Below are 13,445 nucleotides of genomic sequence, written 5' to 3'. Positions count from 1 at the left end.
AGCCACATGAAGGAACTCGTTCAAACTGAACCCAATAAAGCAAACTGTTTCTCAGGTTTCTCAGCAACTGTCAAGTACCCCATTTATAAAATCTCACTATCATGACAAAAACCCAGCGAGCTCTCATCTCATGCCAGCTACCACAGCCCTGTTGTGCAACACCCTAATGAAGCTAGACTACCACTGACCCTGTGTTTCTTTCACCATATCCTACCTTTAGCCCACTTTCACTTTGCAATTCTGTTCAAGAATTCATATTTATTATTCAAATTATAGCACAACATAGAAGCAACCATACTGAATCAGGTTAAAGGTCTATTCTAGTAACCTGTCTTTAAATAGCCAATGGTAGATCCTGGGGGAAGGACATGAGTTACAGGACAAACATGCAAATCTCTCTTTTCCACTTTCTAATGATATGCTGCTTAAGAAATTCCATATCTACAGATAATATCTTTTTACTACTTTGTGGCAAATATTTCTTCCTTGAGTTTGAGTAATTATGCTTGAATCCAGCTAACTTTTGGAATCAACAATTAGCCTGAAGTTGTAAAAATTACTTTCTTATGTTTTGGGGTTTTTAACGAGTTGATACTTCAGCATTTCATTTGATCCCTTCAGGTTCTTTTGCTTTAGTTCATTTAGATATGTTTTATAGCAACTCACTTCAGCTTGCTTGGAAAGGAAAGAAAATAGAGGTGTTCTGCATCTCACAGCATTAAACCTAACAGGAATGTTGTCAATGGGAACATGCACCCCATGGAGCTGAGAGCTAGGAAACGCCCCAAGGGGAGAAGAGGGCAGAAACTATAGTTATTAATAATCATCAGGCAAAGCAGTTTTGTAATAAAGCAGGTTATATTCCCTGCCACGCTCACAACAAACATCTGCAGCTCTCTAGCAACAGAACCACTTTACCACGGGAACTTTGCTTTCCATTCTTCCCAGAAATCAAAAAGAGAGAGAGAAGAAAAAAAAAAAAACAAACCAACAAAAATAATTCAGTACTTGAGAAAAGAATGCATGTGCTGTAGCCACCATCAAAAGTTTCTTTTCACAAACAGCAAAATGGGTTAGATTCTTTTCCTAGGCCATCCAGACTGAGCCTTTCATTATTTTTTATTTCTGTATTTCACCTGCCTCTCAGTACCATACAAATCTAATGTGAAATAATATTTTGTTTCTAGGCTAAAAAATCAATTTATTCCCATCTGAGTACACTGGCAGATTTTGCAATAGAGATGTTTGACGTTCTTGATGAAATCAACTATCAGTCTTACAATGACTTTGTCCTACGAGTTGGTAAGTGACGTTCCTACAGTTATCACACAAGGAGAACAATGTTGGTTGTTGGCTTTCCCTATGCTGTCTGCAAAGGACTACCTGTCCTGCACTCATGATTAAAACTGAAAAGCCTCCTTTAGCGGGAGAGTCACATCCATGTAGAAGGTCAGCAGGCTGGATGATGAGCATCAGTATTAAGAAATTATAACTGTGTCCAATTCCAGTGTGCTTGCTTAATCTATGCACCTCTAAAAGGAAACTGCACCAATAATTTTATACAGTATTATTAGTGTACCCAGTCTTGTGCTTACACTGTTTTGCATTGCTAAACTGCTGAAAACTGGGTCTGACTGTACTTAACTATTAAGTTGCATCTACAAAAGCTTTGTTGGCATTAAAAGTGTGATGGGAGCTTTTTGTCCACAAGATGCCAAATCACCTCAGCCAGTCCTGTTTTCTTCAACAAATCAAATCCTCTGGCCTTCACAACACAAACCTTCCCATGCAATCCTTTACATCTTACTACATGTCTTACCTCTCTGAGTCCTTTCTCCCAGCCTTCTTAGAAAGCAAAGTTCCCCTCTTCCCTTCCTTCCCTGCATCCTGCTCCTCTCCTATGGTACTTCCACTGCTGTTCTCATTTCATTGCACAGTCTAACACAGATCATTTTCTCCACCTTCTTTCTTTATATATTTTCATGAACTGTGAGAATGAGCTGGACAAGGGGAAAAGTGAGGTTGCGAGCAGCTGAAAATTAAGACCAAAAACATCAAGGGTAGCAATAGGAGAGTTATACATTCTTGCATTCCTGTACTTCTTAATAATTATAAACCCCAAATTCTCTTTGAATTCTGTTATAACTGGTCTTTCTATGTTCACAAAGGGGCAGAAGACAAATATCTAACCCCCCTTCTTCTGCATAACTTGCCAGGGAAATCTCTTGCACAGAACTTCATGCAGGGTTTAGCATCTGCAGCTCTTCAGGGCACTTAGAAGAAGGAACATACTCTTTTATCTTCCAAACAAGGTGTCAAAATCAGTCAAAAATATAGAATCAAGCCCTGCGGTTTTCCCAAAAAAAGATGCTTGAACCTTTTTCACATACTCTTGTCTTCTTCGAGTGTCTCCCTGATCTTAGTTTTCTAGTACTGACAACCAATGTGACACGCTTCTTCTATCCCATTCCTTGTGTCTTCCATGCCACTATTTCTGTTCCACTTGGAAAACCTCCATTAAAAGTCTTTATATGAGCAACCACAGTGGAAGTCGTAGCAAACAATTAAAGATCTTTAACAGTTTGTCCTGAATTGTTCTACAGCTAAACTCTGCACCACCACTGCTTTTCTTCTTTCTTAAAACAAACAAAAGAAGAAAATCCACAGATGAGCCAGATTTTTATGTTGTCTGTCATATTGCATTTCCAATAAGATACCTCTGTGTAGGTCTTCATTTTGTTTCTAAACCTCTTACAAATACAGAAGTCCAATTGGCATTAATTTATCATATATTTTGTCCTATGACCAGAAAAATCCTAAGGCACTTGCGTTAGATCTATTTTGCAGGATTCATGTTGCCATTGGATAATATGCTGTAGTGTTTGAAACCAAACTCATTGTTTTGATTTTAGGTATTAATGTTGGGCCAGTAGTGGCTGGAGTCATTGGAGCCAGAAGACCACAGTATGATATCTGGGGGAACACTGTAAATGTTGCCAGCCGGATGGATAGTACTGGAGTGCAGGGGAAAATTCAGGTGAGTGCATTCTGAGACAATTTTGCAATCTTTACATACCTCCTGTTTATACGTGGTTATGTTTTCAAGACCACTTAGAAAATGCAGCCTCACTCGATCTTGTGGTTCTTCTGAAAAGGACAACATTCTTCAGATGATTCAAGCATCAGAGGTATAGTTGTTTTCCATTATATATGCTTCACTACTTGGAGGCAATGAAATCCTGAAATAAATTATTTCCTGTCAGAAGAAACAGAGTTCTCCAGTGCAGTGCACACAGTTGGAGGCAAGCCTGGGAATGCCAACACTGCATGGGCCAGTCCTTGTGCTGTAGGAATTCTGCCTGAATAAGGACTACAATGAAAGGATCTATGTCCATTTGCATCCTGCTGCATTTTATGTAGCTTTAAAAATGCCTTGGATACTTTGGATCGGAGAGGCTACACAGACAGAGAACATTGTTGTTCTACTAGAGCTTGGGTAGAAGCTATGCTGCACCTCTCAAAATCTCAGTGAACCCTTGCAGTCCTTTATCCAAAATACCTGTCTAGTCTCCACGGATCAAAATTCCTTCTGGAGTAAATTAACATCACTGAAACCGATCCAGCTTACAACAGTGGGCAATTTGATTACACATTTCTGTTGGACGGAGCTTACTCTGGCTGTGTAATTATTCAGCTCCAGACCAGAAGTTCTGCTTCTTAGATTCCAGTTTGGTCAGTGATTTTTAATTCCTTAAGAAAATTCTAAGTGAGCCCGAGAACAACAGTAGGTGCTAATTCATTCTGCTTATACATATTTCATGACAGAGAAGTAAAATGGGGAGGGGTGAGCAGCTCTAGGATTAACCTTATATGAACAGGAATAACTAATAGTTCTTTTTTTCCCTGTCTTCAGGTGACAGAAGAAGTTCAGCGGATATTAAAAAGGTGCAGTTATGAATTTGTGTGCAGGGGTAAAGTCAGTGTAAAGGGAAAAGGCGAAATGTTGACCTATTTCCTGGAAGGAAAGGCCGATGGAAATAATTCACAAACACGGTCTTTAAACTTAGAGCGGAAAATGTACCCTTACGGGAGAGCAAACATTCAAACAAAACTGGGCACCAGCTGTCCGTCGGTGTCCTCAGTTGCTAGCTTTACTGTAAAAGCTGGGCTTGGAGCTGGTCAAGCGTCTGCTACTCACACAAATCAAACACTGCATTATCTTCCTTCTGTGCCAGCTGTGAAGGAGGCGTAGAGCAAAGGAGATTTGGTTGTGCCATTTGCAGTGAACTTGGAGAGCAATGGTTGCCTGAATTTTTACCAAGAGATCAGAGGTCATAGGCCATGGCATTAACCAAGGACCACTACAATCCAACCAAAGAGAACTTGGGGACTGTGTAATGAACTCTTGGGATGGAACATATAAGGGCTAGCAATTCTGTTAGGAAAAGTCAAAACCTGATTTTCTGGAAACGAGGAATATTTTCTTGGCATTTTTAAAGGGTAAATGAAAAAAATGAGATAAACGTGCAAGCAATTATTTGTGTGTGTGTGTATATATATGTTTAAATCTATATATGCACATATACAGTCCTGTGTAGACTTAATAGAGATTTATAGAGATAAACATAAAAATATGTATTTATTTACACATCCACCTGCAATGACATAGCAAAGAGATTTCTCTTTCTGTCACAGCCAGCATTGTTGGGTCTGGGATTAGCTAAACTGCATTTAGCTGTGAAGTGTGGGGCAACTGGAGACTCTCCAGGGCTACAGCAAGAGTTAGAGAAACTGTGCTCCCAGTGCACGAGTTAAAGCAATGACAACAGTGTCCATTGTGCTGTCAATGGCAGAAATAATGAAGGCTGCATTCAGCTAATTGCTAAACCCTATGGTTTTTAAAATTCTCCTTGCATGCTCCAGAAACTTCAAAAAAAAAATCCAATTCAAACCATACCACTAGGATATAAAGTAGATAAACCACAGAGCTTAAAGGTTTGGCAGAAGAACAATATATATTCTTTCCATTTAAAAAAGAAAAAAAGGGTGGTAGAGTTTAGAAGTTGCTGCCTCTTCACAGGGCATTTGACTCTGTGCAAGACAGAGGAGACACCCTGCAAGCACAGCAATATGCTTATGCAATATAGAAACATTCCTTTATGTACAGTGCTGATTTTATTGAAGAGTAGAAGGTTGATATTATTTCAGGCTTTTACAAACAGCACAGGTCCTGTGGCTCAGTTCCAGGATTTAGCTTTACCTTTCTAAACAGCTCAAAGAATAGTCCTGTACTGGTGACAAACATGCTGTTGCTAGCTTTGTGACATTTGTGTGTTTGCCAACATAGTCTTATGTCTTAATTGATTTTTAAATTTATTCCACAGTTTTATTATATCTTGATTCTACCCAGGCTCACTTTTCAAAGCTGTACAATTATAGAAAGCTATAATTCTGAGAAACAAGCGCAGTCAAACTTTGCCCAAATGAGGAGCACACTGGTAAACGTGCCAGGAGAGTGAGGCCTGCTCTTAATCTGCATAAAAGGGAACATATTTTGACTGCTTTTTTCTTTATTGCAGTCCACATCCTATTGTTCATGGTTTCATCTTGAAACACTGATCTGGATGTGAAATGTGGAGTGCAGCTCTGTACTCAAGGAGGGGGCAGTTGGAGGTCATCCTGCCGAGTGACATGTGCTCTGTGGACAGGTGGCATACTGTCCTGATGGGGATGCACAAGCTAACCAGTCTCACTGCTTTCCAAAAGAGAAGCAAAACTTTACATTGTTTAAAAACATGAAAAAACTTCCTTTTAACTGAAAAACACCAAAACCCCTCCCCCCCCTCCCCCCCAATCAGACCCAAAAAACCCACCCAAGACTGCACAAGTTGTCCAGATTGTACAATAGAAAACTTGCATGTGCTAGATGTCACATTTCCCTTTGGTAGGCCTATTTATTACTGTTTTCAGTGGAAAAAAGATTCTGAACAATTCTCCTGCAATCAGTATTTGCTCTGGAGCAGTCATTGTGTTAAAAGTATATGGGCAAATAGTGTGTCAACAGATGCAAATGGTTAAAGAAATGCTGCAGGAGTTTCCCGTCTCCATGAAGCCATTATCAGGCTGCTGTGGAACTCCAGTGGTTTTCAGCAGGGTTTTTAATTAATTTCTATGTACCATGTCAGCTAGGTGCTTCATTACAAAGCTAGCAAAATTAGGGGTGTGATTAAAATGACTGTAAAAAACTGAGAATTGCTTCCCACCTGTACTAGGTGTATGCACCCTGGCTGATCTGTGGAAAGTCACTGCATTTCTTTATCTCCCTAACAGCTATCCAAGTCACAGGTATTCTTCTAGAATAATTTAATTCTGGTTTGAGGCATTCAAAGCCATTTAAATAAATACATGTAGAGAATACAGATTTAAAAGAACAAATATTTATATAATTAAACTGAATAAGTGGTATCCATGTAAAGCACACCACATATTTATGTTTTCTAATAGGCTTGTAAGAACTAAATCATCACACAAGTAAGATAAATATTTAACCAAAATGGAAAGCATTATGTGCAATAGCATTAATCACTCAGTTCCACTCACAAAGAGCCCAAGTTGCACAGTTTTTGAATCAGTGAATTTGGTATAATTCCACTGAAAATAATAATAAAACATTATTTTTACAGGTACTGTTATTAAAAGCATCTTCAGATCCTAGCAGTAGATCTGGTAATACATGAACATGTAGACCAAATACAGCCATTGACCCACCCCAAAAGTTTACAATGAAATTATTTCTTTGTTTTTAATAGGTGCAAGATATGGGCATAATGCCATTGTTTCTTTTATCACTAAATGGACAGTGAGCAGAAATGAATTGTCCCCTGTGCTAATACTTTCAGGACTGTTCTCATTCCCAGACTCATTCCCAGCCTAGTCCTGGAGTAATGGCAGTGGAAGGTAATATAGCAAAGTAAATTTGGATTATTCATTTTAATATTTTAAAGATTAGCAGGTGCAAGTAGAATTACTCCAAAGTTTTTCTAAGCCTGACCCTCCCCTCCAACAGCCAAATGAGACACGTGACTTTTATAAGAAAGTTTTCCATGTTGAATGGAAAGGACCAGACAGGTGCAGTTCATCATCAGCTTCTCATTCGGTCCTTTTGCAGGAGGTCTGTGCCTCCGGAGCAGGTTGAGAGGACCAGGATGGCTTCTTGGTGCTGCAGCCTGTCCAATGTGCCTGTGCTAGCTTACAGCATCAGTGATGGCGTACTTGGAGTCAGTTTCCAGACTTTGTTTGAGTCCTACCGTTAACACTTTTTGCATATTTGTTGTGGTTGTTGTTGATGGTTTTACTATGGGGAAAACTATATTTTACTATGTACTCCTGGACTGAATAGTACAGAATCATGAAGAAAGTTCAGCCAAGGCACAAACTAGTAAAAAGCCATGTGAAAATGAAAGGCAGTGTTCAGCAGCCATTCCAACAGGGAAAATTAAATGCCCATCGAAATCATGATATAATGAAGCTGTGCTCTTGCCTTTATGTTTTCCTTCCCTATTTGTATCATTTTTCCTCATTTTCCTTTACTGTATACATTTGTTTTATTTCTGCTCTCGTGTGATAGCTTTAAATGACAGATTTAATCTCTCTGCTCTTCTGCATTCTTTGATATGTTCTGTAAGTTGTATACATGGAAAGAGATAGTAGTAATACTACTGATAACCTCACAAATGCACATTTTCTGCCAAATTATAGAAGCTTGTCATCAAATTTTTATTGTCAATTGGCTGCAGATATGTGGCCTGCTCCAATATCCCTGAAAATCATCAGAAGGATTTCCTTGGATTTCTGTGGGATTTGAGTTGTGTCCACCTTAATGCATGCAGTTGTATTTCTTATCCTGCATTTATTAATTTCTGATCAAGCTTTGTAACTTTTGCCTGGGTGACCTTGCTGTAGCCCCAGCAAGGAGTCAATTCTGCCCCACAGTACCCAAAAGTCCCTCACGTTTAAATGGGGATAGTAACTTGTTGCACTGTGGGCAGAATAGCCTCCTGTACTTCTGTTCACTGTTTTGTGCAGCTGTTAGCTTGAAACAATTAACAGAGATGAGCCCTACAACAAAGTGATGCCGTTTTGGCATGTCAATGTCTGTCAATAGCAAGCACAATATTTCACATCAGTTTGCACGTTTTCTCTTTCAGACAATAGTAATAATTGAAGTCTTTCATTCTTTATATAAGGAGATAAGTATCAGAGATCTTCAGATTTCACTGTCTTGGGAGCTAATTTCAAAGTGTTTCTATGCTACCTTTATCTTTAAATAATTTTTTACTTATTATCCTCTGCTGAGATTACCAACTGGCATTCAGTTGAATTACTGGCTAGATATTTCCAAACATTTTCCATTTGCATTGACTAGAAAGCAATTTTAGCCAGCCTGTAAAATGCGTTGTTTTTTGTAGCTGCTTCCCACTGTGGCAAGTTGCACTCCCTTGTCTTCACTAAAACACATGCAAATTCTCCCTTGCTTTCTCTAGGTGAGACTGAGAGTCAAAAGCTTCAGCTCGTTAGGGCTGAATCTGCATCCCTTATGTACCCACAAGGCCTGCAGAAATCATGATTATGAAGGTCAGGAGTTGAGCATCTGTAGGCCAAGTTCTGCTTTGGGTTACACCAATGTCTCGCGTCAGTACTGAACTGAATATTTTACAACACTGTAACCAAGAGTAGGTCATGCGCCTAAATCTCTTTCACACTTTGCCTGTAATTTATCTGTAAGGCAAAAGAAAGTACTCGGGAATCACTGTTCTAAGGGAAACAGTATATGACCTGTGCCATTTCAGTGCTTTGAGGAGTCTGAACACATAGTAAGTAGCGTGATTCATTTTCATGTGTTGAATTCCTGCTTGTAGCAGAAACAAAGCGTTTTCTTTACATCAGCAAGTCCAGATTCTGATTCTGAGTTCTGCCCAGGCAGGAGGACTATTTAGCCATAATGTTCTTTCAAGTTAGAGTTTTGTATTACAGTGAAAACCAACATTTTTTAATTTGTGATAAACCTGTATTATAATGCCTTATTTATTTTTAATCTTGTACAGTGTTACAAAACAACAGAAAACATTGGCCTTTCATGTATTATTCACTTTAAAAGATGTATTGTATTATGAAATTTTGTAAATAGTTTTAGCTCGGACAGGTAATTGCATGTACACTTGTATAAAAAGAGGCAAAAAGGCACACTTTTAACAAATGTTAACAATTTTTGTAAGAGACATTTTACATGTGCATGGAGATTATAAATCCTTTGGAAATGGACGTCCTTTTGCTTTTCCTTACAATTTACTGCATGCCACTCATGCCTGACTTCAGTAAAACAAAACAAAACAGTAAGTTTTCCTAAATGTTTTTGACATATCACTTCTGGCACAGAGTTAAATCCACTAGTTGCATGTGCATTCAGCAAAGCAAAATCAAAATGCAAACAGCAAATAAAGAAAAATAATTTACTGATTGTGATCTGCCAATCTCAGTGTTCCAAGATCCATAATACAGTATATGAAAAGTGTTATCAACATCTATGCTGTCTTCATAAGGTACCTTCTGGTCATTAGAAGCAATAAACTCTACTTACTGTAATCTAAAAAGCAAGCAGATATTCTAGTTCATAATGGTGTGATATCTGACATTCAATGGGTATTCTCTGATACTGCATTTGATGTAGTATTGTCGTCAAGAAGGACCAAGTGGCAAATCCATCATTGCTGTATGCAGGTGCAACACTATAGAAGGTAAAGGAGGTGAATTTGGCCCATTGACGTTACCCAGAGTATATTTCTAATGTGGTAATAAGTTATTGTATGTGAAAAGTAGACAATGCAAATAGATTGTTTTCCTAGATACATACATATGTATATATATGTATGTATATATAAAAATTAATTTTGTTGCCTTATTTTTGTTAGCTGTTTTGACTCATTTTCCAAATAATTTCTGTTGCTAAGCAGAAAGTATTTAACAGAACTATTAGGAGAAGGTTCACTGGGTTCTTTGGCTTTGAGCCATCTGGGTTCTGTGCTGATGCCAGTCCTGTTCCCACTAAAGTCTTGCTGACAGAGATGCCTCCCTCCGGCATCACAGCTTAACCCACAGCTTGAGACCCATGTCAGTTAGTGACACAGGAATAAGAAATCAATATCCAAACCTCTAGCTGTTTTTTCCCCATATTGCTGCTGAACAAAACTTTGCATTCTGGAGGTATTTTGCATGCATTGTTTTTAAGGTTGTCACATCTGTGTCACTACAGCTCGGGACTTCTCAAATTAATTATATACTTGCTGTATGATCAATGAGGAGTATTGTAGGAGCATAACACTGAGGTTGGTGACAGAGGGAAAAGGGTGTGGTCTGTGAATACTTTCTACTACAGATTAATAAGGAATTTTTGTATTTTACAGATTTGAGCTAGTATTATAATAGGACTTAGAAATCCATTAATCTCTTTGTTTAATCAGGTGACTGTGGGGTTAACTAAGCAGTACAGCTTCTGCAAGAACTTCTGCCACCATAAATTAAGATGTGGATTCATACAATGTATCCCGGTTGCCTGCATACAAGAACCACTACCTTGTACTGATGATTGGCTCCATACAGCAGTTAAGGGTTTCTAACAATCATAAACTAACTCATCTCAGATTCAGTGGGTTTTACATCTCAGTGTGGCATAATTGTTGTGACTAATGACAATCTGGACTCTGCTTCTCTACCCCAACCCTGTTTATGATTGGCTTTTTCCAGAACTCTGTAGAGGCTTTTTTTATCTCTTCATTCCTTTTAATCCCATGTCTCACTGAGTTTTCAGGCCAGATCTAAATCATGAATAAATATGTAAATGTAAATAAATGGAAAAAAAGTACATATAAAGGGGGGCTGCCCCCCCTTTATCTTTAATTACTCTTCAAAATGTCACACTGCTTGGGTGGCCTGGTATGATTTATAATCTGATCAGTGCAAGGACAAAAAACAGAAAAGAAGAAAAAAAACCCCACAAAGTTAGCAGGAGTACAGAATAACAGAAAGAAAATAAACCTTTGAGATAGCAATTGCTGAAGGGAAAAGGTGAAAACTGGGACTCCTTCTGAAGTCAGTGGTAAAGCTCTCAGTGACATCGGACAGGTCTTGAGTATCTGAGCTGGCAGGGTACTCAACCAGATTCCTGGTGCAACAAAAATAAGGCTTGTGTTTAACTGCACAGCCAGATCCATTTCTGAGTTTTTGTGTCTCTTCACTTTCACAAGTGTCCAAGATCTCTTGGTGAATTGCTTTCAGAATTTCAGAAGGAATTGATAAAAATGGTTCGAGGTTGTCACCTTTAATGCCTATTTTGTGATCATGAGGAAGCACCTTGAAATTTGAATTAGCATTGGTTAATATACATAGCCTATGTGCTGAAAGGACTTGGTTTTGCTTGTGCCTTACTGCATGCTGGAGGATCTGCTTCTTTATATTAGGATCCCCGTTTTATGCCTTCTGTGGCATCGAACATGTCACACCTGCATAAAACTGAAGGAACAAACAGTGCTGCATCACTGTGAAGCTTTTTTACTACTTCCTTTCCTACTTTGGTTTACTACCAGCACAGCTATGTGGGTGCAAGGAGTGCTCCAAGTGTTTATGGAGGGAGGCCATACAGAGGTATATGTGGGTCCAAGCTAAATAAGAACAGATTTCCTAGAAAGCTCAGCACACGAAGTGAGCTGAGTTCTGCAGAAAATCTGTCCAGATAGTTTGGAGCTCCTTTGAAAAAGCTGGCTGTCCTCCTCTTCAGAACAGGCTTACACAACATGTTGATTAAAAACATCCAGAACACTTACCTACAGCTTGTAACTGCACTGCCACAATTGCTAGACATATTTTTAGCCTGCTGGTGGTAAAACAGCTAACAGTCCTCGCTGTGGGCAAGGCTAAGGTGTGCTTTAATTACTGCGGTTGTGCAGACTATCGTGTCTTACTTTCAAGTGCCTGACCTGCTGCTTTGGTCCCAGACCTGTCAATGGTGGCACCAGTTATGAAAAATTTAAGCTGGCACATTGAAGTTATTTAGGTGATTTCTCAAGTCTTTTACTCCTTAGTGCGCATGGGTGCAAATGTCTGTTCTTACATTTCAAATGCCATTTGAGCAATGTATCAAGAATTTTCAATGAAATGTAGATGAAAATTAGTTACCTGTGCCATCACAAAATTGCTTCATGATAATTGCATTTTAAAATTGTTACAGTAGAAATCCTTCTTCACTTAGAATTCTTCTAGGGTTCAATTAAGGAAAAAAAAAAGTAAAGTGATTGTGTAACTTGCTCCCATTTACAAGTACCATTGTCTGCACAGATTTGGACTTAGACAAAGCAAATGGTGAGTTTCTTTTCTGCATTCAAGCAGCTGGTTGTTACACAGAGGTAGCTTTGGAAAATGTTATAGAATACAGTAAGAATTAAAGTAATGCTTTCAGAGTTATTGGTCTAAAAAACAGAGTCCAAAAGCAGTTACCATTTCCAGTGTAATTTAACCCAATACAGAGAATTCTAGAACAGTGATACTCTTTTCAGTGAAATTCTGACAGAGGTGAAAAACTTCTTGGAGGTTCTTCTTCCATAATATACTTGTATGTAGATTTGTCTGTGTGCAAATCACTGGTTGGTACACAGAATGCGGATAATGGTGCAAAACAGTACTAATTGCACACTTTTCACAGTTTCAAGCAGATTCAGCCAGATTTGACCCATCTCTTAAAATCCCTGCCACTAAAACATGTGCTGCAACTCAATTCTGTCTAGATTTTCTCCTGCTGATTAGTCCTTACACTCTCTGCTGTCAAGAGGTTAATTTTTGCCCTGCTGGTATATGTCCAAAGGTTCTGCTTGGAAATGAGATGTTAAGTATTTTTCTGATCTGTTAACTGAAAATATTTAAAAGTGTATGTGATTCCTTCTTTTTATAAATAAATGTTCAGCAGCCCAAGATAGAAAGCAAAAAACCACATGGAGCATGTGTTCTGCAATCAAAACTGATCTGCCTACACATGATGGCACAGTGTCCATTGTAGGCCTATCCATAATTTTAAGCATCCTAGAAATATTTAAATGTAATAAGCGTCATAGCACTAAGAGGAAAATGAGCTAGGCATGCCTGCCTGCCTGCCTCTGAATACCACATAATTCTTCTTTGGATGTAAAAATGTGACCTGTAGCTCATAAAACTCTGCTTCTTAAGAAATTGGTGCCCTTGTTGCCCTTAACTCGCCTTCAGTTTTTCAGTGCCATCACATTTTTGTTGCAGGCGGTTACTGTCCACGCAGGTCTACTTACCATCTCTGTCTGTAGGTCCTCCATTGTGTGGTTGTCAAACTTCTTTTTCAAAAAAAATATATTTTCAAAAAACAGAATTTT

General features: G+C 38.6%; 1 protein-coding gene and 1 long non-coding RNA gene across 4 annotated transcripts in view; one reads left to right on the top strand and one right to left on the bottom strand.

The window, feature by feature from the left end:
• The window catches only part of ADCY1 (adenylate cyclase 1), a 181,401-nt gene that overhangs the window by 155,404 nt on the left and 12,552 nt on the right, over positions 1–13,445 (top strand). Inside the window, exons 18-20 of one of the 3 annotated variants that reach the window (XM_074869905.1) lie at positions 1,188–1,302; positions 2,913–3,037; positions 3,914–5,874. In XM_074869905.1, the coding sequence (XP_074726006.1) occupies positions 1,188–1,302; positions 2,913–3,037; positions 3,914–4,252 (579 nt within the window). In that variant the 3' untranslated portion in view covers positions 4,253–5,874. Of the gene's footprint in view, positions 1–1,187; positions 1,303–2,912; positions 3,038–3,913; positions 5,875–13,445 lie in introns of those variants that run through there. The other 2 variants (XR_012629129.1, XM_074869914.1) reach the window with 2 other exon arrangements.
• The window catches only part of LOC141944016 (uncharacterized), a 35,803-nt gene that overhangs the window by 22,174 nt on the left and 184 nt on the right, over positions 1–13,445 (bottom strand). The gene's annotated exons all lie outside the window — the stretch shown is intronic.

This window comes from Strix uralensis, chromosome 1 (assembly GCF_047716275.1).
Source record: "Strix uralensis isolate ZFMK-TIS-50842 chromosome 1, bStrUra1, whole genome shotgun sequence".
In the NCBI taxonomy this organism is placed as follows: Eukaryota; Metazoa; Chordata; class Aves; order Strigiformes; family Strigidae; genus Strix; species Strix uralensis.
The sequence above is the reverse complement of the archived record's forward strand: the minus strand, read 5'-3'. Positions and strand labels throughout refer to the sequence as shown.